Source organism: Daldinia vernicosa, assembly GCF_022497035.1.
Source record: "Daldinia vernicosa strain CBS 139.73 unplaced genomic scaffold F5Y00scaffold_88, whole genome shotgun sequence".
Taxonomy (NCBI): domain Eukaryota; kingdom Fungi; phylum Ascomycota; class Sordariomycetes; order Xylariales; family Hypoxylaceae; genus Daldinia; species Daldinia vernicosa.
In genome coordinates, this window is record NW_025954004.1 from 50,314 (window position 1) to 73,602 (window position 23,289).

At 46.4% G+C, this 23,289-nt stretch overlaps 9 protein-coding genes across 9 annotated transcripts; 4 read left to right on the forward strand and 5 right to left on the reverse strand.

The window, feature by feature from the left end:
* Positions 1-8: 8 nt before the first annotated feature.
* F5Y00DRAFT_274540 (uncharacterized protein) lies at positions 9-1,106 on the reverse strand (the record flags this gene model as incomplete). The annotated part of the gene is made up of 1 exon (XM_048013375.1): positions 9-1,106. The coding sequence occupies exon 1, from the start codon at positions 711-713 to the stop codon at positions 9-11; it is 705 nt and encodes a 234-aa protein (XP_047859947.1). The 5' UTR covers positions 714-1,106.
* Positions 1,107-1,822: 716 nt separating this feature from the next.
* On the forward strand, positions 1,823-2,940 carry F5Y00DRAFT_256364 (NAD(P)-binding protein; the record flags this gene model as incomplete). Its single annotated transcript, XM_048010397.1, has 2 exons — positions 1,823-2,159; positions 2,243-2,940. The coding sequence occupies 2 exons, from the start codon at positions 1,823-1,825 to the stop codon at positions 2,938-2,940; spliced, it is 1,035 nt and encodes a 344-aa protein (XP_047859948.1).
* A 1,730-nt stretch (positions 2,941-4,670) lies between these two features.
* F5Y00DRAFT_266994 (P-loop containing nucleoside triphosphate hydrolase protein) lies at positions 4,671-5,785 on the forward strand (the record flags this gene model as incomplete). The annotated part of the gene is made up of 5 exons (XM_048012010.1): positions 4,671-4,747; positions 4,810-4,955; positions 5,064-5,104; positions 5,164-5,453; positions 5,512-5,785. The coding sequence occupies 5 exons, from the start codon at positions 4,671-4,673 to the stop codon at positions 5,783-5,785; spliced, it is 828 nt and encodes a 275-aa protein (XP_047859949.1).
* A 140-nt stretch (positions 5,786-5,925) lies between these two features.
* F5Y00DRAFT_213127 (kinase-like protein) lies at positions 5,926-7,682 on the reverse strand. Its single transcript, XM_048005539.1, has 4 exons — positions 7,424-7,682; positions 7,247-7,343; positions 6,196-7,155; positions 5,926-6,144 (listed from the first exon to the last, which is right to left on the reverse strand). Exons 1-4 carry the CDS (start codon positions 7,489-7,491, stop codon positions 6,112-6,114), a joined length of 1,158 nt encoding a protein of 385 aa, XP_047859950.1. The 5' UTR covers positions 7,492-7,682; the 3' UTR covers positions 5,926-6,111.
* Positions 7,683-7,911: 229 nt separating this feature from the next.
* On the forward strand, positions 7,912-11,392 carry F5Y00DRAFT_249740 (Muniscin C-terminal mu homology domain-containing protein). Its single transcript, XM_048009640.1, has 5 exons — positions 7,912-8,247; positions 8,335-8,427; positions 8,493-8,578; positions 8,668-10,304; positions 10,355-11,392. Exons 1-5 carry the CDS (start codon positions 8,209-8,211, stop codon positions 11,065-11,067), a joined length of 2,568 nt encoding a protein of 855 aa, XP_047859951.1. The 5' UTR covers positions 7,912-8,208; the 3' UTR covers positions 11,068-11,392.
* An 8-nt stretch (positions 11,393-11,400) lies between these two features.
* F5Y00DRAFT_249741 (spindle assembly checkpoint component Mad1) lies at positions 11,401-14,099 on the reverse strand. Its single transcript, XM_048009641.1, has 2 exons — positions 13,966-14,099; positions 11,401-13,908 (listed from the first exon to the last, which is right to left on the reverse strand). The coding sequence occupies exons 1-2, from the start codon at positions 14,017-14,019 to the stop codon at positions 11,695-11,697; spliced, it is 2,268 nt and encodes a 755-aa protein (XP_047859952.1). The 5' UTR covers positions 14,020-14,099; the 3' UTR covers positions 11,401-11,694.
* Positions 14,100-14,265: 166 nt separating this feature from the next.
* Positions 14,266-16,480, forward strand: F5Y00DRAFT_213402 (mitochondrial matrix Mmp37). Its single transcript, XM_048005540.1, has 2 exons — positions 14,266-14,416; positions 14,624-16,480. The coding sequence occupies exon 2, from the start codon at positions 14,741-14,743 to the stop codon at positions 16,367-16,369; it is 1,629 nt and encodes a 542-aa protein (XP_047859953.1). The 5' UTR covers positions 14,266-14,416; positions 14,624-14,740; the 3' UTR covers positions 16,370-16,480.
* Positions 16,481-17,046: 566 nt separating this feature from the next.
* Positions 17,047-18,282, reverse strand: F5Y00DRAFT_274546 (NAD(P)-binding protein; the record flags this gene model as incomplete). Its single annotated transcript, XM_048013376.1, has 3 exons — positions 17,047-17,691; positions 17,751-18,186; positions 18,258-18,282. The coding sequence occupies 3 exons, from the start codon at positions 18,280-18,282 to the stop codon at positions 17,262-17,264; spliced, it is 891 nt and encodes a 296-aa protein (XP_047859954.1). The 3' UTR covers positions 17,047-17,261.
* A 2,231-nt stretch (positions 18,283-20,513) lies between these two features.
* Positions 20,514-21,733, reverse strand: F5Y00DRAFT_249753 (uncharacterized protein). Its single transcript, XM_048009642.1, has 3 exons — positions 21,451-21,733; positions 21,216-21,366; positions 20,514-21,148 (listed from the first exon to the last, which is right to left on the reverse strand). Exons 1-3 carry the CDS (start codon positions 21,486-21,488, stop codon positions 21,071-21,073), a joined length of 267 nt encoding a protein of 88 aa, XP_047859955.1. The 5' UTR covers positions 21,489-21,733; the 3' UTR covers positions 20,514-21,070.
* Positions 21,734-23,289: the final 1,556 nt, after the last annotated feature.

The window sequence follows — 23,289 nt, forward strand, 5'->3', positions numbered from 1 at the left end:
TCTCCCCCTTACTTCCTACGTGGTGATACGCTGCCATCTTCATATGATCGACTAGCCCCTCCGTTCCAGTTTACTGATTTGAAGATCGGACGATAGGGCGGAGCAGAGGGTAGGGGATTCGATTTAGCGGCGGCAAGGCGCATCCTCTCAAGTCTACGATATCTCCTAAGGTTTTCGCGGGTTAGCTTTGCCGTAAGGGTTGCGGGGTTCAGATCCCCTGATATAGACCTACGGCCCGCGATAGCGTCTTGGATATTCGAGCGGGCCCGTAGGATATCATTGAGGATGTCCTGGAATGAGATAGGGCCGGTAGAATCAGGAAGACCGGAGGTCGCAGAACTAGAAGATTCGGAAAGGAACATGGAATCAATGCCCGGGATAGAATCATACATTTGAGAATCCAGCGAAGGGACTCGACTCCAGGAGCTCCTATAAGAGACCTCGGATCTTTCACGCTTTTTGAAAAATTGAGATGGTGGGATTGGCTGAACCAATTCCTGGGTTTGCTCTTGAGAGGGGGGTTGAGTACGCGGTTGAGTTTGTCTTTGAATCGACGGTCTGGGCTGATAGACTGACCGTCGTTCCGGCGGCGCACAAAATAACCCAGTAGACTCTAGTCGACCGCGCTTAGCAGGCCTCGACTCATTATTGTCGTCTTCCCTAGGATGCTTTTCTCCAGCATGCCCAGAGGCAATGAACAATCCACTTGCCATTGTGTATTAGACTTGATACAATACGGACTAAGACAATGAACTTTACAAGGGTTGCAAGCTTTATCACAGATGTGCATGAGAGCGAGATGAATGATAGACTGCGAAAGATAAGAGAAGGGCAACGTGAACTAAGTATTCGTTGAAACGCCTGCCATGTTCTGTATCAAGGAGCAACATGGCATCGGTATCGCGCTTGTTCCATATCAATGCCGGGATACGTGCACAACTCATGTTTCGTGACGAGCCCCGAGAGACAAAGGCTTTGAGTTTAAACAGGACATCATTTTAGAAGTCACAGGGGTTCGACTTCGTGATAGGGATAGGTTTGTAAAGTAATTAGCTTTTATTAAATTGCTTATGATATTATTTTCGCGGTATTGCGTCTCATCTCGAATGATTGAATACCTCTAAGTAGGTATTTCGTACTTAAGTAGGCAGATAAGGCTCGTAATCATGGATGTATACATCGTCTTTATTCCTATAATAATTAAAGACGTAGTTGGTTCTATTATGATATTGTTTTACTCGACTTAGAAGACGTACGTAGTACTCCTTAACTGGAATAGGGGGGGGTTAAGATAGGGGTTCGCCTCCCGAGCAACCGGAATGAAGATATCGGAACCCGGCACGGATCAGATAATGGTACGGGATCCCTACTTTTCGGAGCACATACGTCATTTTTAAGCCAACGCGCACTCCGTTCCCGCTTTTCTGACGTCGGTAGTATCGAATCATTTGTAGACTTCACCGTCGACAAGGTACACGACGTACTACTACAACATGATTTGGATTTGACGCAACAAGAAAAGAAGCTGATTTGTCTCGTCTATTAATGCATACAGGTAGGTAAATAACTTGATATTGTCTTTTTAAGTAGCGAAGCAGTTAGGATTGTCGCTGCTGTATTCAACATGACGGAATCCATACATCAGGAGCTCGTCGCGTTTCCAGCTGTAGCTTCAACTCGCTTCAACTCATCGTGCATTTCCATTGAAAACCCTCGTTGCTTTTCCACCTCGGTCTTAATCTAACTTGTAAGATGTCCCTGGTGTAATGTTTTCAGTAAAATACTAGCTCTTGTAAATGAGTTTCGATAAAATCCCCCCATAATGTCTCTTTGCCCGAGATTGGCGCGGATCTTGGGCTGTCCTCGCCCAAGTTTATTGCATCCTTCTGTATATCGAGCCTTGCGGGCCGTTCCCTTTAGTAACCCCGCTCCAGCACAGCCTAGGTTATTGCATTCTTCATCTGGTCTGCTATCGAAACCTACCAACCCAGATCCGCTAGAAAATCCGGCGAATGAATTGGCCCCTAATGCTGATATTAATGTCGGTCAGAAACGGCTCGCTGACTTCGACTTGAAGGGCAGAGTCTTCGTCGTAACGGGAGCCGCAGGAGGCTTAGGTCTTGCTCTTGCTGAGAGCCTTGTTGAGGCTGGAGGAAAAGGTGACATTTATCCCATAGCTACCTACATGACTTGCGCATGGAGCGTTATCCATTGTCACTTACCCTTGCTAACAGATGTTCAGTTTACTGTCTCGATCGTCAGGAAACCCCCGATAAGCACTGGGCAGAGGCTAGAAGACGAGTAGTCCCCGAATGGGGAGGTTCGCTTCATTACCGACAGCAAGATGTCCTAGATACAAAACATCTAGACAAGACGATAACGGATATCGCAGATGATAACGGGCGTCTAGACGGTGTCATCGCTGCCGCTGGTATCCAACAGCTTACACCAGCCGTCGAATATGAGCCGGCCGATTCTGCTAAGATGCTAGCCATTAACTTTACCGGCGTATTAATGACCGCAACGTCTGCCGCTCGTCAGATGATGAAGTACAAATGCCGAGGAAGCATATGTCTCGTGGCAAGCATGAGCGGCAGCGTAGCCAACAAAGGCCTCCTATCCCCGGTCTACAATTCGTCCAAGGCCGCGCTGATCCAACTGGCGCGTAGTCTATCGATGGAATGGAGCCCGATCAAGAGCGACGGCACGGGAGGGATCCGTGTCAACTGCCTGAGCCCCGGTCACATTATGACGCCTATGGTAGTTAAGAATTTCGAGGAGGTGCCTTCTCTTAAGGACAAGTGGAAAAGCGAAAATATGATGGGCAGGCTGGCGGAGACGACGGAATTCAAGGGCGCGGCGTTGTTCCTCTTGAGTAATGCGAGCAGCTTCATGACTGGATCTAATCTTGTGATGGATGGCGGACATACTTCATGGTAGCGTCCTTCTAGATGGTGTAGAGAGTGTGTGTTATGATTATATGGAACGAACGTTGGAGTGGTTGTTAGGGATGTACTACATAATACCTATTATATAGAGGAGAACCATAGTTGGCTACCTAACGTAAGGTATTGAATTTAATTTAATATTTATATGCCAGCATGTCATGTTTGAGCAAATTCTATAACTATCAGCTGCTCTAGTCGACTTCCTTGGTGTTTTTATGACTGGGATTAGTGAAGAGTATTATCTCAACCTTTGAATATAGGGGTTGAGAAAAGCTTGTCTCCAAGTAATTCTCCCAGTAATATCCCTGTTTCGACTGGATACCATGTGCTTGTATAATGTGTTTGGCAATGCATCCTGGAACGTCTCTTAATGCGTTATAGCAAACAACACTCAAGAGGATCCGGATAGCTTCCGCTAAACGCAGTCCTATATGTGTCGTATATGAATGATTCGGAACTTTCATCGTAGCTTTATCACGATATCCGCTTGAATCATAACGCACATTTCTTTCCTTCGCCAACTGCCGTGCTGCAGAGCGCGAGATCTCGATGCCGGCCGCCTATGATTGGTTACTTTTCAGCGGTAGATGCGAGCATATATGATATCCTCGTCCGGCAACGGAAAAGAAAAGGACGCGCGAGCTCCAAATACATTTCTCGCCGGGAATTTTAGTAGTCCGGCAGTCCGAGTAAGAAACGTTGATGTTGACTACGGCTGTCGGCTATCGGGCGGCATCCGGGGGCCCATATCCTCGAATGGAGTCATGGACGTCCCAACCCATGTTACTTTCGAGATGATATTTCTAATCGATTGATAAAAGACCCTGATCGCTGTCCAATACCCACAGAACGCGCGAAGGCGCGAAGGCGCTTCGAAGCCGAAGTGGCACCCAGGAACCATCGAAGACTAGACTAGCGTCCCGTTTCTGATGCGTGGAGTTGTGGACAACATCAACCAACCGTCACTCTTCGCTCATCTTGACAGGCTGTCAAAGACCCATACTTCAAGTAAAAAAGTATCAGCTATTACCTCATCGACTTTCTCCTAGGTATTCTCCTAGGTACGTTTGGGTATAATAAGATGAGCTAAACTGGTGCTTTAGACGCATGCTGGGTGGTAATAGCACCGCTATGTCGTCGAAGGAGCGTAGAATGCTTCTTCAGTAAGACGAGGCTCGCAACTTAATCGCCGATCCCGATCTGTAGGGTTTCATTCTCGTCCTTGGAACCTGAGACCCGGTCCGTCAGCCCAGCTTGGAGAGCTTGCGAAGTCGGGCTTTTGATGGTACCTAGCATGAAGATGCCCACCTTGCCCACAAATGCCCCCATATCGAACCCTTGCGCGTTTGGCTGTAGCTCCTTAACTCGCTGTATCGATAGGTCAACTCGTAGAACCGAAACTAGCACTTATACATAGAAATATATAGCATGCCGGATTCGCTTCACGACAGCTAGCTGAAGCTCGGACAATCGGTAAATATCTAAGAGCGAGTAAGTACATTAAATATAGGTATTATATGAAGATGGTTCCATAGAGCTAACTCTTAAGAGAGAATGACTATGTATGGGAAGGGCCGAGAACCGGTAGCCGTAGAGTAAGGGAGGAATGACGGGCTCCTTTATATAGCTCAGTCGCAAGCACCCTGACTATGACTGTAGATTAGCACGCAATATCACGCCATCCTAATACACATCTTCGTTCGAGAGCTTAGTTTAGCAGTCATGCCTCGCCAAATCGATCTACTTCCAACACCGACCCATGTCGAGCCCAAGAAACTGATAGTGCTAAGTGCACCTAGGTGAGTAAGGTCTAGGACCTTTTATATTGAAGATTTAAGAAACAGCTTCTTACTAGACGCAGAACTGGTACTCATGGCCTCTACCTAGCTTTGAAGCTTCTGGGCTTTAAGCCGTATCACATGGCTGAGGTCATCAAAACCGGCCCTCAAGCAATACGTGTTTTGAATGATGGGCACAGGGCTGAGATGTTCCACCAAGGCAAACCTTGTAAGTAAACTTTTTAGAACACCCCCCGGCAGGGCAGCTTAAGGCTTTTTTTTTTTGATTATTCAAAAATGTGCCAGTAAATATACGAAGAGCTAACATGAATCAAAGATGGCCGCGCAGAATTTGATAAATGGTTTGCCGACTATGATGTACGTATTCCTTGCTGTTCCTACCTGTCCGATCCGAACTCACGACCGCTGGGTTTCAGGTAATCATAGAAATGCCCTTCTTCATGTTACGATCGGTATTGAAGGCCTACCCGGACGCCAAATTTCTCCTGACAGAACGAAACCCGGAAAAGTGGGCAAGGTCATTCGAAAACACCGTTGGTATGGTACACAAAAAGTTCAGCTCTCTTCCAATGTCTATATTTAAGTACTTCGACGGGTTTACTTCTGGAATGTCTTCTATGGGTCGGATGTGGGTAGGTTACTACACCAACGGATACGGCATAACCCCGGAAGGGCATAAGTATCTAATTGAGAATTACAAAAACTAGTACGTTAGAGTAAGACTCCCTCTATGTGAAATATATATCCTAACATACTGGATACAGCATCGCAGAGGTAAAGCGTCTTGTCCCACCAGAGCAGCTAAAGGTGTGCAAGCTCGAGGATGGGTTCGGATGGGATGAGATTTGCCCGTACCTAGGCGTCCCAGTACCCGATGAAGAGTGGCCGTCGCTCAATACGCCAGAAGAATTTGGCGAAGTGGTTGCCCCGAAGTTCAAGGCGGCGTTCATGAAGGGTATAATCGGTACAACGTCCATCATAGCACCTATCATCGCTGTGGGTCTTTGGTATTTGAGAAAAGGAAAGCTGTCTCTTTAGAGCACCGCTTGAAGTATCCATCGAATACATACATGGCCCACAACGGAGACAAGCAGTTTGAAGTGTTCGGCACTTGGGACAATTAGGTACTATGCCTAGTTGTAATTCGACATTAACACATAGGCTATCACGGGTGTGACCTCGATCAAGGAAACATCGCGCCGAGTAAGCCTCAAGAATGGCGGCTGAGGATTGATCTCGTTTCGGGCTGATCCAGGCGTTACGGCTAGAAGTCCCTGTATATGTATTTTCAACGACGCATGCTCTTTACCAGCTATTCGTCATAGTCAAGACCATATAGTAATGGGCCAAGAGATAATAATAATTCATTCCTGTATCATACATCTAAATTTCAATGCCTAAATGGTATTAGCGCTGAGTGAAAAATATATCTTATAAGAGGCACTTACTTGAGATGCAGTAACTCTATGATGAGTGCTATATACTACTGATGCGGCAACAAGTTCGCGAAAATCTTCATCAACATCCGGTAGAAGATCGTCCCAAGAATGGCCTTCGAATACTCGATATATGTCGAACGGAGGCGTCTTGAAGTTTACTGCCTCCGGCCATGACTCCCGAGTTGGACTTCCGATTGTCTTGAAAATGCTTAGTATTAGGCCGAGCTGATTTCCGTCTTCGTGGGCCGCTCGGGATTCGAAAAGTTCTCGAGGAGTTTCTCGGCAGCATTCAGCGAGCATAGCTCCGGCTGCCCACATATCGATCGCGGGGCCATATGACCTATCGCCGAATAGTGTCTCGGGTGCACGATATGGGCCCGTGCCAACGTCTAGAATCTTGTTATGGGTAGGCTCCGTGTGGATTGAGAGCTCAGGGTGCCATGCTTCACCAAAATCGGAAAGGTAGGCGGGACCATCGGCCGACTCAAGTAGAAGTGCCGAAGGCTTAATGTCCCTGTGTATTATACCTTTCGCGTGGATATATGCTAGAGCATTAAAAAGGTCCGTAAAATGTTTCTGTATCCGGGCTCTTGGTATACGGCCCTGCTCAATAAGAGTCGTTAAACTTAGGGGCATGAACGGAAAGGCTAAAGTAAAGCGCTGCTCTTGATCCCGGAAAGTCTCTAGCAAAGGAATACACGGTCTTTTCAGCAACTTCAGGATCTTGGCTTCTCTAAAAGGATTATGAGGTTCCCCGACAGAAGTATCAACGATTACTTTGAGAGCCACCGTACTTGACCTATAGACTTCGGCAGTAAGTCCACTTGCGACATAGTGACAGTTTTGATAATGTCCTATAGTAGTGCCAGGAGATTCCGGGGCGACTTGTTCTATTGGAGCAGGTTGCGCTTCGGGCGAAACCGGTGCTTTTTGCTCTAGTAAACTCCGACATGCCTCATCATACTGAGCCTACTACGGAGTAAGTGTTCTGCAGAAATTTAAGATGGACGAATTATAAGCCGTGGGTAAAGGGGGGTAGATACGAGGTGAGGTTACTTACACGCGACGTGGAGGTCTTGTAGGCTTCATTTTCAAGGACAAATGCGCTTTTCTGAGAGGAAGGGTCTGTACCACTTAACCCATCAAGCGCCTCCTTTCTGAAAATAATAGTAATATTAATTAGTACGTATTTACGTGTTTAGAATATTTAGAAGTAATAAAATTTGGATGGACTTACATGGTTTGGATATTATCATAACGATCGGATGAGCTGAGTGAGGCTCTCCAGTCGGAATTGGAGGTCATGATGGCGGGGTTTGGGGCTTTCTCGGTTGAGATATTACCTACCTCCTAAGGTACCTACCTCATAGGATGACGTATATTTGGAGATAGTTAATTGAGGATTCGTGTATTCCGTATGTGGCTTTGGAATGAATTCTTGAAGACCAAGACAAGACTTGCATAAAATAAAGGTTGGACCGGTTCCTCTTTACTTAAATTATGGTATTTGCCTACATGCCGATTAATGTCTTAACGGGATTCCCCGTAGGTGAGAAATACTAGCAGGAGCTACTAACTTGTAAGAGGAAGAACCCACACTCCACCCCGGCATAGCGACTACACTAGGGTATAGCGTAATAATACCAGTAACAAACCTATAACACATGCCTATAATAAGCCTAGTACAATACAATACATAAATAACCATACAAAACAGAAAAAAAGCACACGCCTCAAGTTAGGTACACTACCTAATATCCACCTTTTCACCTTACCTAACCGACCATTAATACTAAATACTAATATCATCACCAACAACCAACCTCGTCTCGTCTCTTCTCTCGTCGTCATTGTCAATTGCGTTTTGGTTTAACCGCTATTCTTCAAATGTTCTCGTAATCTATTTCCTTTCGCTTCTCTCTTTAATACCGTATTTATATGTCTCTCTATCGCCCCCCTCTTACGTCTTTGCTCGTACTACCTCTTGTTACCTCTGTATAATTGCGCTCGTCCTTAATCGCGATGGAAGATCTCTCAAGGGCCGAGTATCCAGCTATGCTGGTAAGCTTACATCCTCGATCTACCTTCTCGATACCATAATTCTATATGCGCACGCAAGCGACTAATTACTTAACCCAAATTTTACAGGCAAACCTCCATCCTAACCAAGCAGTTCATGCTCTTAACGACCGAGTCAAGCGCATTTCCAAAGTCAACACCGAGATCGCCGATTGGTTACAGGTATTATACGCAATACGCACCATCCATCCACCCAACCATCGTCAGATAGCTAAACTGCGACACAGGAGCGTCGGAAAGTAGAGGAGCAATACGTCCAAGGTTTAAAGAGGTTAACCCAGTTTCGGGTCCCTAATGCGCAATCGGAACTTGGGTATGTTATTCAATATTCAATACTACAACATCTTTATTATCGCAACCCCTTTATATTTCTCTAGTATTGACAATGTCATTATCACCAAGGACTTTCCAAGCACCATGGGACAAGATCATCCAATCCGCCGATGCCCTTGCTATGTCGCATCACATCTTCGCCACCAAGGTCGAGAAGGATGTTGAGATACCCCTACGAAGCTTTCACCAGAAGAAAGAGATGATGAACCTTCAGACCATCCAAGGAAACCTTCAGAATATGGCTAGGGAACTAGAAGATGCCCAGGAACGGTCCGATAAGCTAAGTAGGAAGGGTGGTAAAGCCAGCGCCCAGAAGGTAGAACTAGCAGCTGGGAAGCTCGAGTTTGCTACTCAACAATGGGAATCCCAGGCGCCATTTATTTTTGAATCTCTGCAGGCCTTAGACGAAAGTCGTATGAATCAGTTACGCGATTGTCTTACCCAATACGGCACTTACGAAGGGGAACAAGCGCAAAGTCACCAGGCCGAAGCCGAAACGGTACTGAATAGTTTATTGGACTACAGTACTGCGACCGAGATCCAACACTTTGTGGCTAAGACGACGGCTGGGCGGCCGAAGATCGAGAAGCGAACGACTACGGCACGACAATCATCTAGCTTAAGCGGAGGCAATTCATCTCTGGCGCCACCTAGCGTCCATGCCCCGGCTGCTGACGATCGTAGCGAACACTCCGTCTTTAAGGAAGGACAAACGGAAAATAAGCTGCGCAGTCGCATCGGTACTATGCTCGGTCGGAGACGACAGAGCATACATGGTGGTTTCGGACCGCTATCGCCTGCTAAGGGTCCTTTCGGAAGGAACATCAAAAGTAGTCACGGGCTGTCTCCCAGAGCCTCATCTAGTAACCTTGGCGATTCGACGAATAGGCTAGGATCGCTCGTGGAAGACCCCCTTACAACCGAGACGCCTTCTCGGACGTCCGAGACAAAAGAAAAGACCAGCCATGATGGCATGAATGGTTTAGGCCGTGACGGCTCTACCGATGTGGCCCCACCAGGGACGGCAACGTCGCAAGCGTCGCACGTAAATGGCACGTCAATTCCTTCTGATATCGCAGATGTGCCCCCTCCGCCAGGGCCTCCGCCATCCCAAAAGGAACCAGAAAAGGACTCCGAGGGTTTCAGTGTGCCAGCTCCATCTAACGATCCTATCTCCCAAGCAGAGAGGGAGGCAGCCGCACAAGAAGCCGAGCAACTGTTCAAGCTCAATATCCAGAAAGAGCCCGTAGCTGAGGAGGATCCGGAAGAAAAGAAAGCAGCGCTCTCAAACGTCGCCAACAGCTTATCAGCTATGGGAATACCGGCTCGGAAAGGGGGTACTATTAGAGGCCGAAGAGATGTACGCAATACTATTTACGTCCCTGCTCCCGTCTCAGAAGGTTCTGCAACTGAGCACCAACACACTTTCCCTCCTTTACACGCCATATCGTCGAAGCCCGCCGGGGTCGCTACCCTTGCCTCCGAAGCGAGCGTTGCGGGCACATCGGATACTCAGTCCGTCCGCTCTGGCAACTCATTAAGTAGTACTATTCACGTAAAGCACCCCGACATGCATGAGCCAGGCCTCAACTCTTCCGTCATGGAGACGGTTTCTGCAACGTTCGAAAATGGTGAGGTTCGGGTTGTGAAGGTTAATGGCGAGATTGCCTTCTCCTATAACCCCTCAGATTCTTTTAACCTACCTAGTAAGTTTTGTCGTTATTGAAATAGGGACAACGTAATTAACAATCAATAGCTCATATACCTATTCGAATCAACAATTTCGCCACGCTCGACGTTATCGGTCCCAACCGTATTTTCGTCACGAATGACACTCCTGATCACCCCGAGCAATTCACCTTAGATCTCTCACATATTCATAAAACTTCCATTGGCTTCTCTTATAGGCTTCACGTAGACCCAGACGCTACTTCTACCGAACATGTGCCCATTCTTGTTCACCCTGTATGGAAGCCACAGGGAGATAAATTGGGACTATTGCTTCAGTATAAGCTCAACCCGGCTTTCAAACTCGCTAATGGTGGTTCCAGCGTGCAGGTGCATAACCTAGTCCTCTTTGCTACATACGAGGGTAAGGCATCAGGCGCTCAGACTAAACCATCCGGGACACATCTCAAGGATAAACACCTTGTATACTGGCGTCTCGGCGATGTCACTCTATCACCGGATGCAGACTGGCAGAAGATCGTATGCCGAATAATAGGCGACCAGGGCGTAGAGCCTAAGCCGGGCGTTATCGAGGCACGGTGGGAGGTCAGCCCACCATCGAGTTTCGTTGAGAGCGCAAATGCTATCTCAGTGTCAAAGTTCGAAGAGGGCAAGAGCAAGGAGGTAGAGCTCACCGAAGATGACCCGTTCGCGGACGACACCGCTGCCGTAGAGGAAGGCAAGTGGGTTGACGTGCCTACAGTCAGGAAGCTGGTGAGCGGGAAGTACGAGGCGAGGTAGATATAAAGAAGAGTAGTGTGGGGATACAGATTCGAAAGAACAGTGGGGAAATTTTTTGTCTGGACGACGATGATGCTCTTTTGTAAATCAGATTAGCGGGTTGTCAAAAATTGAAGGTTCCATTTGTGCATATATGTTTCGATTATCTCTCATTACTCAACATTTCAGCTTTATGGATAACTTGGAAGGTCTTGATATCAAACTGTCATAGGTGAAATACCGGCAGAAGTATTCTAATTCATGGCCAGTTATAGAATATTTCTATAGTACCGATCCTACGATTGTGATATAAGACTAGAATAGGTATTCAAATGTGTTTGTTGTATATTATACTCTCTATTTTGGAGAGACGCGTAGCTAAATATAAGCTTACTACGTCAAATCATTTGGATATAAGCAACAGGTCTATCGTCCCGAACACCCGTGCAAGCCTTTACAGGGAATCATTACATGCTATGCTATAGCCGCATCATATCACATAATACCTCCTCATACTTGCGGAATAGACATGGAGAGCGCCGCCCCGCTATCAAAAATATCAATAATTCGAACCCATCGACACAACTATCGTACTCGTACTTGACTAGTACGTGGAGACTATCTGCATCTTTCAAATAGTCCATTAGACTACTGACCAGCCCTAGCATGTTCCTCATAGAACTCAAGCGTAAGCGCGGCTAGGAAACCCGGGATACAGCCCTTGTCACGGACCCAGAACTGGATTTGGTCCTGGATGCGGCGGGCGAAGGGGCTCTGCGGTCCGCCGGCGACCTTCATGGTGCCGCGCTCGCCGTCGAATACGATACTATTCTCCTGCTCGTCGGTGACACTAGGGCAATATAAACTTTCCACACGCATCTTGCCGTTGGGAATGAACGTCACGGTCCAGCCCAGCGTGCTAAAGATGGCCTCTTTGAATTCCTGCGACTTAGCCGCCCACACCTCTTTTAGTCGCCGCGTCGTCTTCTGCGCCGACGCCGTTTCCCGCTGCGCTTCTTCGATTTCGCGACGCGCCGCGGCCAGTTGCGACGCCGGGATTAGGGGAATGTTCGGGTTAGGGTTGCGGCGGGCTTCTTTCTGCAGTTGCGCCAATAGTTCCTTGTTCTCCTGCTTAAGCGCTTGGAGCGTGGCCGTTTTAATCGCTTCAAAGTCGGAAGTAGGGTTGGAGCGTAGAGATAGAACGCGGATTTTGTTAGCCGATTCGGCGGCTGCGAGGCGCGATTGTAGAACCTCGTGTTCTTTCTGAAGGACTTGGTATTGCGTCTGCAGTTTCGACAGTTCGTCGGCCAGCTTTCTGCGCTTTCTGTTGAGTTCACCGAGCTGCTCACTCTCAGACTCGTCGGAACGGCTGCGCTTAGATCCGATAGAGGCAGGTGCTGCATTGCCAGATGATTCCAGGGCAGAGAGTTCATTATGCATGGTTTGAACTTCTTCCTTGTACTGATCAACCAGCTTTTCAAGTTCGGAGATGCGATCGGCTTTGCTCTGATCGAAGTTCTCAGAATTAAAGGTTTCGTCCTCCGTGTCAAAGGCCTTGAGCTGGGCGCGCAAGTACTCGACTTCCTTGATGGCAAGGGCACGCTGGCGCTCTATCCGAGCCTGTGCCTTGCCTGCCGATATAGGAGCAGTAGTAGTCTTCAGTTTTTCTATTTGCGCGCTCAAGTTTTTCCTTTCACTTTCTAAGGCCTTGATAATCTCATCACGCTCCGTAATTTGAGGTTGTATCTCGCCAAGCTTTTCTACAAGAGAAGCAGAGTTGTATCGCTCCTCCACGAGCGCACGTACGACCGCCTCAGGAGAGTCAAACTCCATTAGATCACCATCAGCGCTAGCATTTTGGAGGTAGGCAGTCCATGCCAGGCGTTCATCCTCCAATCTCTGTCTCTGAAGTCGAGCCTCGTTGAGTTCGGGTTCAAGAGCTTCAGCGGCCTCAAGACGCCGTTGAAGCGACCGCTTCTCTTCCTCGACAACTTCTACAGCCCTATGTATTTGCCTTAAATGAGTTAATTCCGCATGTTGTTTAGTATTCTTCGACTCGAGTGATCTGATGTGTTGGACTTGTTCAGTAAGTTCGCGCCGGATGATAGCGATAGTCTCAGCGTCACCAGTTTGCGCCTTTAAGCGCAATACATCGGCTTCTAAATTACCGATGAGTTTATCCTTCTCTAGAAGCTGCTGTTGTGCGGCTTGCATTGAGGCTTCTCGGGACTGGCTATCTTGTTCTAACCCCTGGATGACCTCTCGGAGATTTGAAAGTTGAGTTTCCATATCACTGACCCTCTTTTGGGCCATCCGGTCACCCTCCTCTTTTGCCGCTGATAAGTCTTCCAATTGCTCTCTCAGCAGACGCGCCTCGTCTTCTGCATCTCGGGCCTTCTTCTCGACTTCGAGTTTCTCACTGGTGGAACTTTCTTTAAGCTCCTGTAATTCCTTTTGCATACTTTCGTACTGGCGCTGCGCCTTATTCTTATCACCTTCAGCGGCTTGTTTTTGTTTAAAGTCGTCTTCGGCTTTCCGTCGTACATCTCGTAACTCATTGTCATGTTGTAAAGCTATCATTTCCTTCTCCTGTTCGTAGTTCTCAAGCTTGAAGTGCATCGTGGCAAGCTCAGCCTTGAGCTCTTCTATTTTTCTTCGCTGGGTTTCGTATTCCTCTGCGTCGGGCGGCGCAAGATTTTCTTTGGAACTCTCGCGCGACGAGGCTCGGAGGGATTCTGCGCCCACATGGCTTTGTCGTGACGAAGGTCTAGCATGATGGGAAGCTTGTACATCTTCGGTACCAGTCAGGAAGTTGTAGGAAGGTTGTGTTGCTTTTTGTAACGATGCGCGGAACGAGGTAACCTATTTCTTAACTTAGAGTTGATTATCATTAATCAGGATTGCCCGTTAATGACTTACCCTCGATCTCGAAAACGATCCGCTTCCTGTACTTTGACGAAAATTACCGGACATGGCGGTTATGAGTACCTAACATACCCAAAAAGAATGTTGATTGATAAGTTAAAGTGCTTAAAGTGCGGTATCGCGACAAGACCCGCTAAATTGTTTTTGTTGTTTGCGGCTGCCCTGGCAATGCTGCCGCGATTAGCTAGCTTGATACCTTATCACGTGCACATGGGGAAAATGGCTTTGTACATAGGTACTCTGTACCCCCTAGCTACCCCTGCTGCATCTGTGGGTCTTCAAGTCAGTGCAGGAGTTCCTGACTTTGGCTGACAGCTCTTTTACGCATTCTTCCGGGGGTGGCCTACGCCATTGCCGAAATTCAAGCTTTCAGCTGGCTCAGGTTCCACACAGCTGCCACGATGCTATGGTGGGCTTATTAACGTACCTACCTAGGTAGCCTAAGGTAATCTAGGTATTTCTTGCTTCCTTCACTAATACATAACACTCGGTAACATTTTGGAGTTTCTTTTTCTTCTCATATGCGCTACATTTATTTAGGTCATTAGGTACATAACACCTCAACTCGTGAGGTTCCAACACACATGGATTTCTTCTCTCGGTAATACCATTGCGGCTTTTGCTGCTACTACTGACTTCTTCGTGCCACTAGCAATTTGCGCAATTTACAATCCAGTCCGAGAGACTCCCAGTCCGACAATCAAACCCTCGTAACCTCGCTTTCCATATACATATACATTTACACTAACCTCCCTCGAAAACCGGCACTATGGTAATACGACCGACACCTCCCTCGGGTATGTCGTCGTTAGCTATTAGGAAAACCCTCCGACTCCCAATCCATCATTTGGCACGAGCTACAAGGCAATATTCCATACATACAACCCAATTCCAATATCGACCACGCTATGACGTCTCCGGATCTCTTCATATCCAACCAGCCCAACCTGCATCCATACTATGCCCCCGCACATACGCGTCCGATGCGTCTAAAGCTTCGGCCTCTGAAGGAGCTAAAACTGCGCACAAGCTCGAATCGGAAACCGACTCTGCCACGAGCGCTGCCAGTTCTCCAGATGAGCCGCAATCGCAGAAGCATATTGCTTCGACCGACTCGGACTTTGATTGGGAAGAAAAGCCTAATTTCCACATAGAGAAGTTCACGGAACTTCCTTACGCAAACTTTGGTGTAAATCAACATATGATCATCGATCGAGAGTTCAAAGAAGCCCTTCGCCAGCTATTATGGAGATTTAGGGCTCCGATCCGATATGCCTTTGCGTATGGCTCTGGCGTCTTCCCGCAATCGACAGGTGGTACAGCAACTGAGGCTCAAATCAAGGCTGTCCATCCTAAAGCACCTGTTGCTGTCCAGAGAGCCCAGGACGGTTCTCCGAAGATGATCGATTTCATCTTCGGCGTTTCATATACGCAGCATTGGCATTCCTTAAATCTCATGCAACATCGTGATCACTATTCAATGCTTGGGTCGTTAGGATCAGGTGCCGTGTCTTATGTGCAGGATAAAATGGGCGCTGGGGTTTACTTCAATACTAACGTTACTGTGGATGGTATATTAATCAAATACGGGGTTGTCAATATCGACACTTTGTGCAGGGACCTGAGCGAGTGGGACACATTATATCTTGCCGGGCGTCTGCATAAGCCAGTAAAGATTCTTAGAGATGATCCTAGGGTTCGTCTTGCGAATCAGATCAACCTCCTATCAGCGTTGCGGACAGCTCTCCTTCTACTGCCTCCCACCTTTAGTGAACAAGAATTATACGCGACGATTGCTGGCATCAGTTATCTAGGCGACCCACGAATGGCATTTCCTACTGAGAATCCGAAAAAGGTGGCCAATATCGTCAATCATAACATGCTAAACTTCCGACGGCTCTATGCGCCGCTTGTCGAATCTCTTCCTAATGTTGTATTTGATGACCCTGCTTGTAGCAAACCCGATTGGATCGACAATACAGGCTCCGTATTAAAGCTACAACAGGACATGGACCCTGTAAAACGAGGTAACATGGTGCGCCGACTACCAAAAGCCTTCCGCTCCAAGCTATACTTCGAATATCAGAAGAAATTCCAGATACCACAACTCGAATTCAACAAGATGATGGAAGAGAAAAAAGACGAAGACGCTGGCTCTTTCAAGAGGCAGCAGGGCAGTGGCTTCGAACAGCGGATCGCGCAAGACGAGCCTGAAGCCCTTCGAAAAACTATCCGCGATGTTATCAAAAAGACGATTAGTTGGCCTAGCACTACCCAAAGTATTAAGGGTATCCTTACGGCCGGCCCCCGACGAAGTTTCTATTACTTGAGAGAGAAGATGGCAAAACATCGCGAGGCAAGTAAACCCAAGAAGGATAGTGAGAAGCCTTCTTCGTAAGGATTCTCGGTATGCAGAGGCTGCTCCTATTCGTGCATTCAGCTAGCGCTTCCTCCAGAGCGACTCAGAGCAGTGCATACCCGTCGAGGGCGATTATTAAATACCGCGTGACACATGTTACGGTGCCAAAGAGCTAGGCCATAGCTACAAGGTAGTCACTAGACGTCTTGATACAATTCAAGGATCTCGTTATGTTCGGCCCAAAGAACATATCTCATGCACTTAGGAATAGCTCAAGCTTGGCGGCATTAAAGCAGGCCTACTCCAATAGGAAACACCAGCGAGCGACAACTCTTTAATCAAGAGGTGGTTTGCAGCGGTATGGACCTTCTTCCACAGCCTAGAGACGTTTAGCCATGTCATACTATATGTTGGATTAGAAGGCGAGACGAACGTGAGGGGTATACCGAAATCCGCAGAGGGAAATCCTATGCGTAAAAGACACCATTTACTACTCACCATAGTCCAGGCAACTCCATATGTATGTATAGGTATAGGTACACATTTATGCTACCTAGCTAATGACAAAATCAAATAGAAATTTCGGCAACAGGACATATTAGCTACCTAGACTATCAGTGTTAACCTTAGCTTTTATGAACAATTGCAAATCGTATGCCAGCTAGGGTGGGATATATATCAACTTGTCACTGACTGCTAATCTCTATACATTACAAATGCGAAGGGTACGGCAGCAAAAAGCGAAGAGGTTGTTATCATAGATCTCATTATTCGTTGGGAAAAGCTCTACCTGATATATCCCAGAATTCATATCTTACAAGGCTCGTCATTTCGGTATCAAATCTCAGCAATGTCCGAACATCATGGATCCCAAATTACCTTCACCATGATAATAATATAAGAGTCATAGATGCCACGCCCAGGCCTTGGCTTAGCCGTTGACAATGGTGCCGCCGTTGCAATGAATCGTCTGGCCGCTGATGGCGGAACTGTCCGCGGATGCGAGGAACACCACACAAGTCGCTATCTCGCTTGGCTGTGCGGGTCGGCCCATAGGACTAGTAAATGACTTCTGCGCCTCGTCGTCCATAGTAGCCGGGATAAGAGGAGTCCACACGGGGCCCGGAGCAATGGCATTGACCCGGATGCCCTTGTCGACGAATTGGTTGCTGAGACCCCGGGTGAAAGATACGATGGCGCCTTTAGTCGAGGTATAGTCTAAAAGATCAGGTCGTCCGATGTAGGCGTTGATGCTGGCGTTGTTGATGATAGTCGCACCACGCTTCATGTGGGGTAGCGCGTATTTAGCCAGGTAGAAGAAGGGGTGGATGTTGGTGTTGAACGTATGTACCCATTGGTCCCTTGGGTGATTGTTAGATGATAATGTCCAAAAAGCTAAAACGGGAAACAGTCAACTTACTCGCTCAGCTCGTGGATGTCACTCTTCACCATTTGGTATGCGGCGTTGTTAAAGAGAATGTCGATACGTCCCAAGGACTTCAATGTTTCCATGACAACTTTCTTGCAGTTATCCCTGCTCGTCAAGTCGGTGGAGAAGAGATGGCACTTTTGGCCGTGGGATTCCACGATACGTTTCGTCTCCTGGGCGTCCTTCTCCTCGTCGGGGAGATAAACGATCAAGGAGTCAGCACCTTCTAGAGCAAATAAGATGGCTGTCGCTCGGCCAATTCCTGAATCACCACCTGTGATAATGGCCTTCTTTCCCTGGAGCTTGCCGGCGGCCTTATACTTCTGATACCCACCGTCACCAGTAGGTAGGGTATCGTACTGGGCTCGTATGGGCAACTTGTGATCCTTTCCAGGGAACTCTTGATGAGTTACCGGAACTGAATGTCCTATAGTATTCACACACGTTAGCAGTATGCCACTTGATAGTATAACTGTTTAATATGGATATGTCACTTACCCTGTTGGAATTGTGAGTCGGACATGTTGAGTAATAGGATAGTTAACTAAGCTAAATCGAATGAATCTTTCAATAACCAGTAACTGAGTAACTAGCTATATTAACAATTGAATTAATAAAGTTGTTTAACTAAGGGAGCTAGATATATCAGAATGAGGGTGAGTTGATATATAGTCACATCAATGGTCGCAACTAGGAAACGCAGCGAGTCATGACATCACTCGCCATCAATTACACGATGTATGTATTATACGGTCATTATGTAGATCTACGTATCTTAGTCAGCATGCAGATTCAATCTCATCTCTACAAAGATCATGACATCAGAACATCACTTTAACAGCATCAACCCCGTTTGAGCCTCAACTCAGTATTCGTCTGGTCTCAGTAGGTAGTGTAAATCTCTAATATTCCTGATTAATAAATATTCTCTATATATTAGCACTATAACAATACTCCCTCGCCAGCGGGATATTCATTTTTTTAGACCGAATAGGATGAAAGGATCATGCGCGCAAGCAATTGCTACATTCAATACTATTAACGTCAAATACGCCGAGGGCTATGGCTGGACTATATATTCTTTGGACAAAATCGGGGGTTTTGTCACAGGCCGTCCTTATCTATACTAGTATCATCTTTCAATTATTACGGTAGATACGGCGTAGATGGCGTGCCTATCGAAGCACTCAGAGGCATTCTGAGATCCTACCAACCTCGGATTCCATATTCCCAAGAGCTGTCCTCAATGGCATTCAATGAGTTACATTTTTACTGACCATAAGATATAACTTTAAAGGATAAACTAGTTTCTTCAGTGTTGCTTGGCGATTACCGCCCTTTTAGGCGCGCCTCGGTGTACCTTATCGTCATGAATATTCTTACGCGTCTCTTACCAGAAGAATGCGTCCACGATCAGAAACATTTAGCGAGCTAACGCCGTTATATGCATTACACAGCGCCAAGATGTCAAGCCAAGTATCATATAAATTAGTTTCTTCCAGAACTCGTAAGCCACCTACAACCGGGGCTTGCTAGGGAGCTTCGTCTGACCGGAGCTCCCCACAGATACGTCTTTAGCTATGTACATCATCTTGACGTTTGCTACTCTGTATAATATTGGCATCGGTGCCGATTACGAGGCTTCTTCTTGGCCTTAGGTACTGAAATACCGAGAAAGAATAAAAACCCTTCACGTACTAACTCGTAACGGAATCCGAGTAGTTAAAAATGAGCTAATAATCCAATTCCAATCGCAATGGGATGTCAGGACTACACTACATACATACGAAGCTACTCGGCTCGGGCCGCAAATCATTAATCTAGCTGGAAAGGTCCTTTAACTTAAAAGATACATGGACCATCCATGCTCTCCTAACCAAAACACCATCCCTATTAGGATTTCTAGGCACATCGCCTTTTCTAGAAATAACGAAGATCCGGAAAAGCCATTATACGTGAACCAGGGTCAAGAATGGCTAGACAGTATCGTTCGAGAATTTGAAGGACATCCTATCTCAGGGGCTAACTCGAGAAATATACCTCGCCTCGGCGAAACTTACAGTAGTAGACCTTGTCGTTTGTAGCAACACGCCGAATTAATCGCCTTAGGTTAGGAGGTAGTTTTAGTACGTTACCACCGAACATTTTCTCGCGCTGCATACGATGCCCCTGGGAATAGGTAGGTTCGCTCGTTAGTACCCAAGGTACTCCCAGTGTGTCTACCTCATAATAAATCAAGACTTAGCCGAGGAAGACCAACGCATGGCAAATAAACTTGTAAATTAAACTATGGAGTCTTCAAAGGCTACCTGCTTCCCGTTTTTAAGGGTTTCCGGGTCTTCGAGCACGTTTGTTCGACAACATCAGACGACAAACATGGCTGCATCCGTGTTTGGCTCGGCATATTCAGCCTGTGACGGAGAGCCACATTAATTCCTACGCATTGCCGGATATGCCTGTGGACTCTTCTAGATTGAATGGAAGAGATCTTATCTGATCATCATGCATTCACCCGACGTCGTTTTAAAGCCAACGACGTTACATTTACTGGCGAGCCTCAATTTGTCTTAGACACCCGGCAGTGCAAACCTTTGCTACTTTTGGGAACGTTATCATAGCTACTTCGATGCTGCCCGACTTTTCCAACCTAGTATGATGATGTTGTAGTAAAAGGGGACTCGGCGGGAAAAGGGGCTAATTAGCACCACTACTTTAACATGTGGTTTACACCACCAGAAAAGAATATCGTGGCAGTGTCATTTAGAACATGAAGCTAGGTAGTTAGAAAGGACGAGCGAAATTCCCAAGATAAATAGTACATATTGACGTTATGCAGATTCAATGTTGGAAGGAAATAAACTGCTTACTTTCCCTAACAAAGCTTTAGTCTATACCTATAGACTACCTGTCACGCTAGCCCACCAGAACGTCTTTGGCTGTGTAGTACTATATATGCATGACAAGAAATGCGAAACAATGTTTCGCCGATTAACTTTAATTTCCAATTAATGTGCCCATCTCCCAATGTAGCAGGTCGTGGTAGTTTGATAGAACCGAAGCAAGCCTCTAGTGCAACGCAACCACGAAGTCATCCATTCCTAACTCAACTTCCACGCTTATTCATACATGTAATTCTTGGCCACGCTAATACCTGGCTACTACCGTTGGCGAGCGGCCAGGTATGACTTCGTAGAGCTACTCAACAATCGCAGATGCCGCAGCCCAATATCCTCCAGGTAAACTCGATGACTCAGGAACCGGAACGCCCGCGTCTCTTTAATACAGCATAATGCACGAATCCGAGTCAATGTCTATGACAGCGCAATGGCGCCCCGTCGGTTTTCACGTAGGTGTAACAAGCCTTGAAGGCCGCAGAATACCAGAAAAGCCTATACGCAAGAAATCATGAGACTTATAATCCTTCCTCGCTAACGTACAACGACGCTGAAAACTTACAGCATATACGACAACGGCGGTGAACACGGTGCTCGCAACCGCTTGGCCGTCCTTGGGGTCTTCGGTGCCCCCTACGAATTCGTGGTGGTTGTTTCGGTAGAGACCGCCGAGAATAGAGAGGATGACGATGGCGAAGACGGAAATAACCACGCTGTATATGACGAGGTAATTCGTTAGCAGGGCTGACTTGTTGGTGTTGATAGACCTCCTGACACCGAGGGGGAGGAATGCTCACCAAGACCAAGCTTGCATGGCACTGACGACGGGCTTCATGATGGGCGGTTTTTGAGGCCGGCCAAGCGCTCAGCTACGTTTACTTAGCAAGTGGTAGGTGTAAGTGTCGTTGATAGTTGGATTGGCGGATATTGATTCGGTTGCTGCGGCTGTCGCGAATTACGTCGAAGGATGATGTTGTCGGCGCTAATGCGATTGGGAGGATGCGCAATGTTGAATCGGAATGGATGTCATTGGATACCTTAGCGTCAGATGGGGGGTAGCAGTAGCTGCATATATACCGCTTATTAAATCAAGCCGTACTTATCCCACTCAATTCAATAAGCGGCTCCCGATTCTTACGTTTAAAGAGTTAAGTGACTTAAATATTTAAGTGGTAATATTACCGCTTACGGTTTAAACGCTCCAAATATTTGGGGCGCTAGGCTGAGATGAGCCGTACTAGCACGGCTCCAGCCAATGAACCGCGCAGGCTCCGCTTACATCAGCGCGCAGCTCCCGATTTAAGCTGCTCGACCAATGAGCGGCTCGTGCGCCTCTCACACTTTTTGCGCCGCTCGCATCTCTGCGCCGCTCCCGTTTTGAGCGGCTCCCACCAGAGAGTGGCACGTGCGCCACTCTCGATTTAAGCGGCTCCCCTATTGAGCGGTACGTACAGGGTATTATTACATAACCCCGGGCGTACAGACACCTTTATACCCCATAATTACAAATCCACACGCGTGCCTGTAATACGTAACATGGTCTATTTGAAAAACACGTAACCTTCCAATTAAATCAATCGTATACCGTAACCCGTAGCTTATAGCCCGTAGCCCGTAGCTCGTAATTTGTAACCCGTAATCGTAATTGTAATTATACCAATTAAAAATTAAAAAAAATAAACTTACAAGTAGATTCCCATACAAAAACGTATGGGAATATACCTTTTACTTTTTACATATATACCTACCTATGCACTTACCCGGAGCGGTGCACGTGCCGCTTATTGGTAGGAGCCGCTCAAATCGGGAGCGGCGCAGAGATGCGAGCGGCGCAAAAAGTGTGAGAGGCGCACGAGCCGCTCATTGGTCGAGCGGCTTACAGTGCAAGAGCGGCGCACCAGTTGTACCGCTCAAAAAATATTGATTGGCTCCTAGCGCTAATGCGTATGAATTTGGTGAGCTTCACGTTTTTCCCTAACATTTGGGAGCGGCTCATACCTGGGAGCCGTATGTATGCCTTAAGTTTACTTAAGGATTTATGTCAAGAGATTTTAATATGTATTGTAGGTAAAGCTTAGGTAAAGCTTAGTTTAGCTTTGTTAGCCTTGCATATCAGCCTTGCGTTAATTGGTTAAAGCTGAGCGCTAATTGGTTAAAGCTAAGCGCTAATGGGTTGGAGTTAAGCGCTAATTGGTTAAAACTAAGCGTTAATTAGTTAAAATTAAACGTTAATAAGTTAAAATTAAGCGTTAATTAATTAAAGTTAAGCGTTAATGGGTTAAAACTAAACGTTAATTGGTTAAAGTTAAGCGTTAATAAAAAGGTTATTTTATATATATAAATGTTTATTTCTTTAATATCTCAGCGAATTCGGGGCCGAATTACGTGCACTTTAAACCGTAATTTTTAACATTTTTTTATTTAAACTTTAACGTAAATTATATAAGATTTAAGGTGATATTCGTAAAGTTATTAAAGTAAACGTTAAAAAAAAAACCGGGTATATATTATAAATATTATATAAATAATAATAAATATATTAAAATTTTATAAATATAATATTTAAATTTATTATTAAAAATTTTTTATAATATAAATTTAAATTTAAAATAATTTTAAATTATAATTTATTAAAA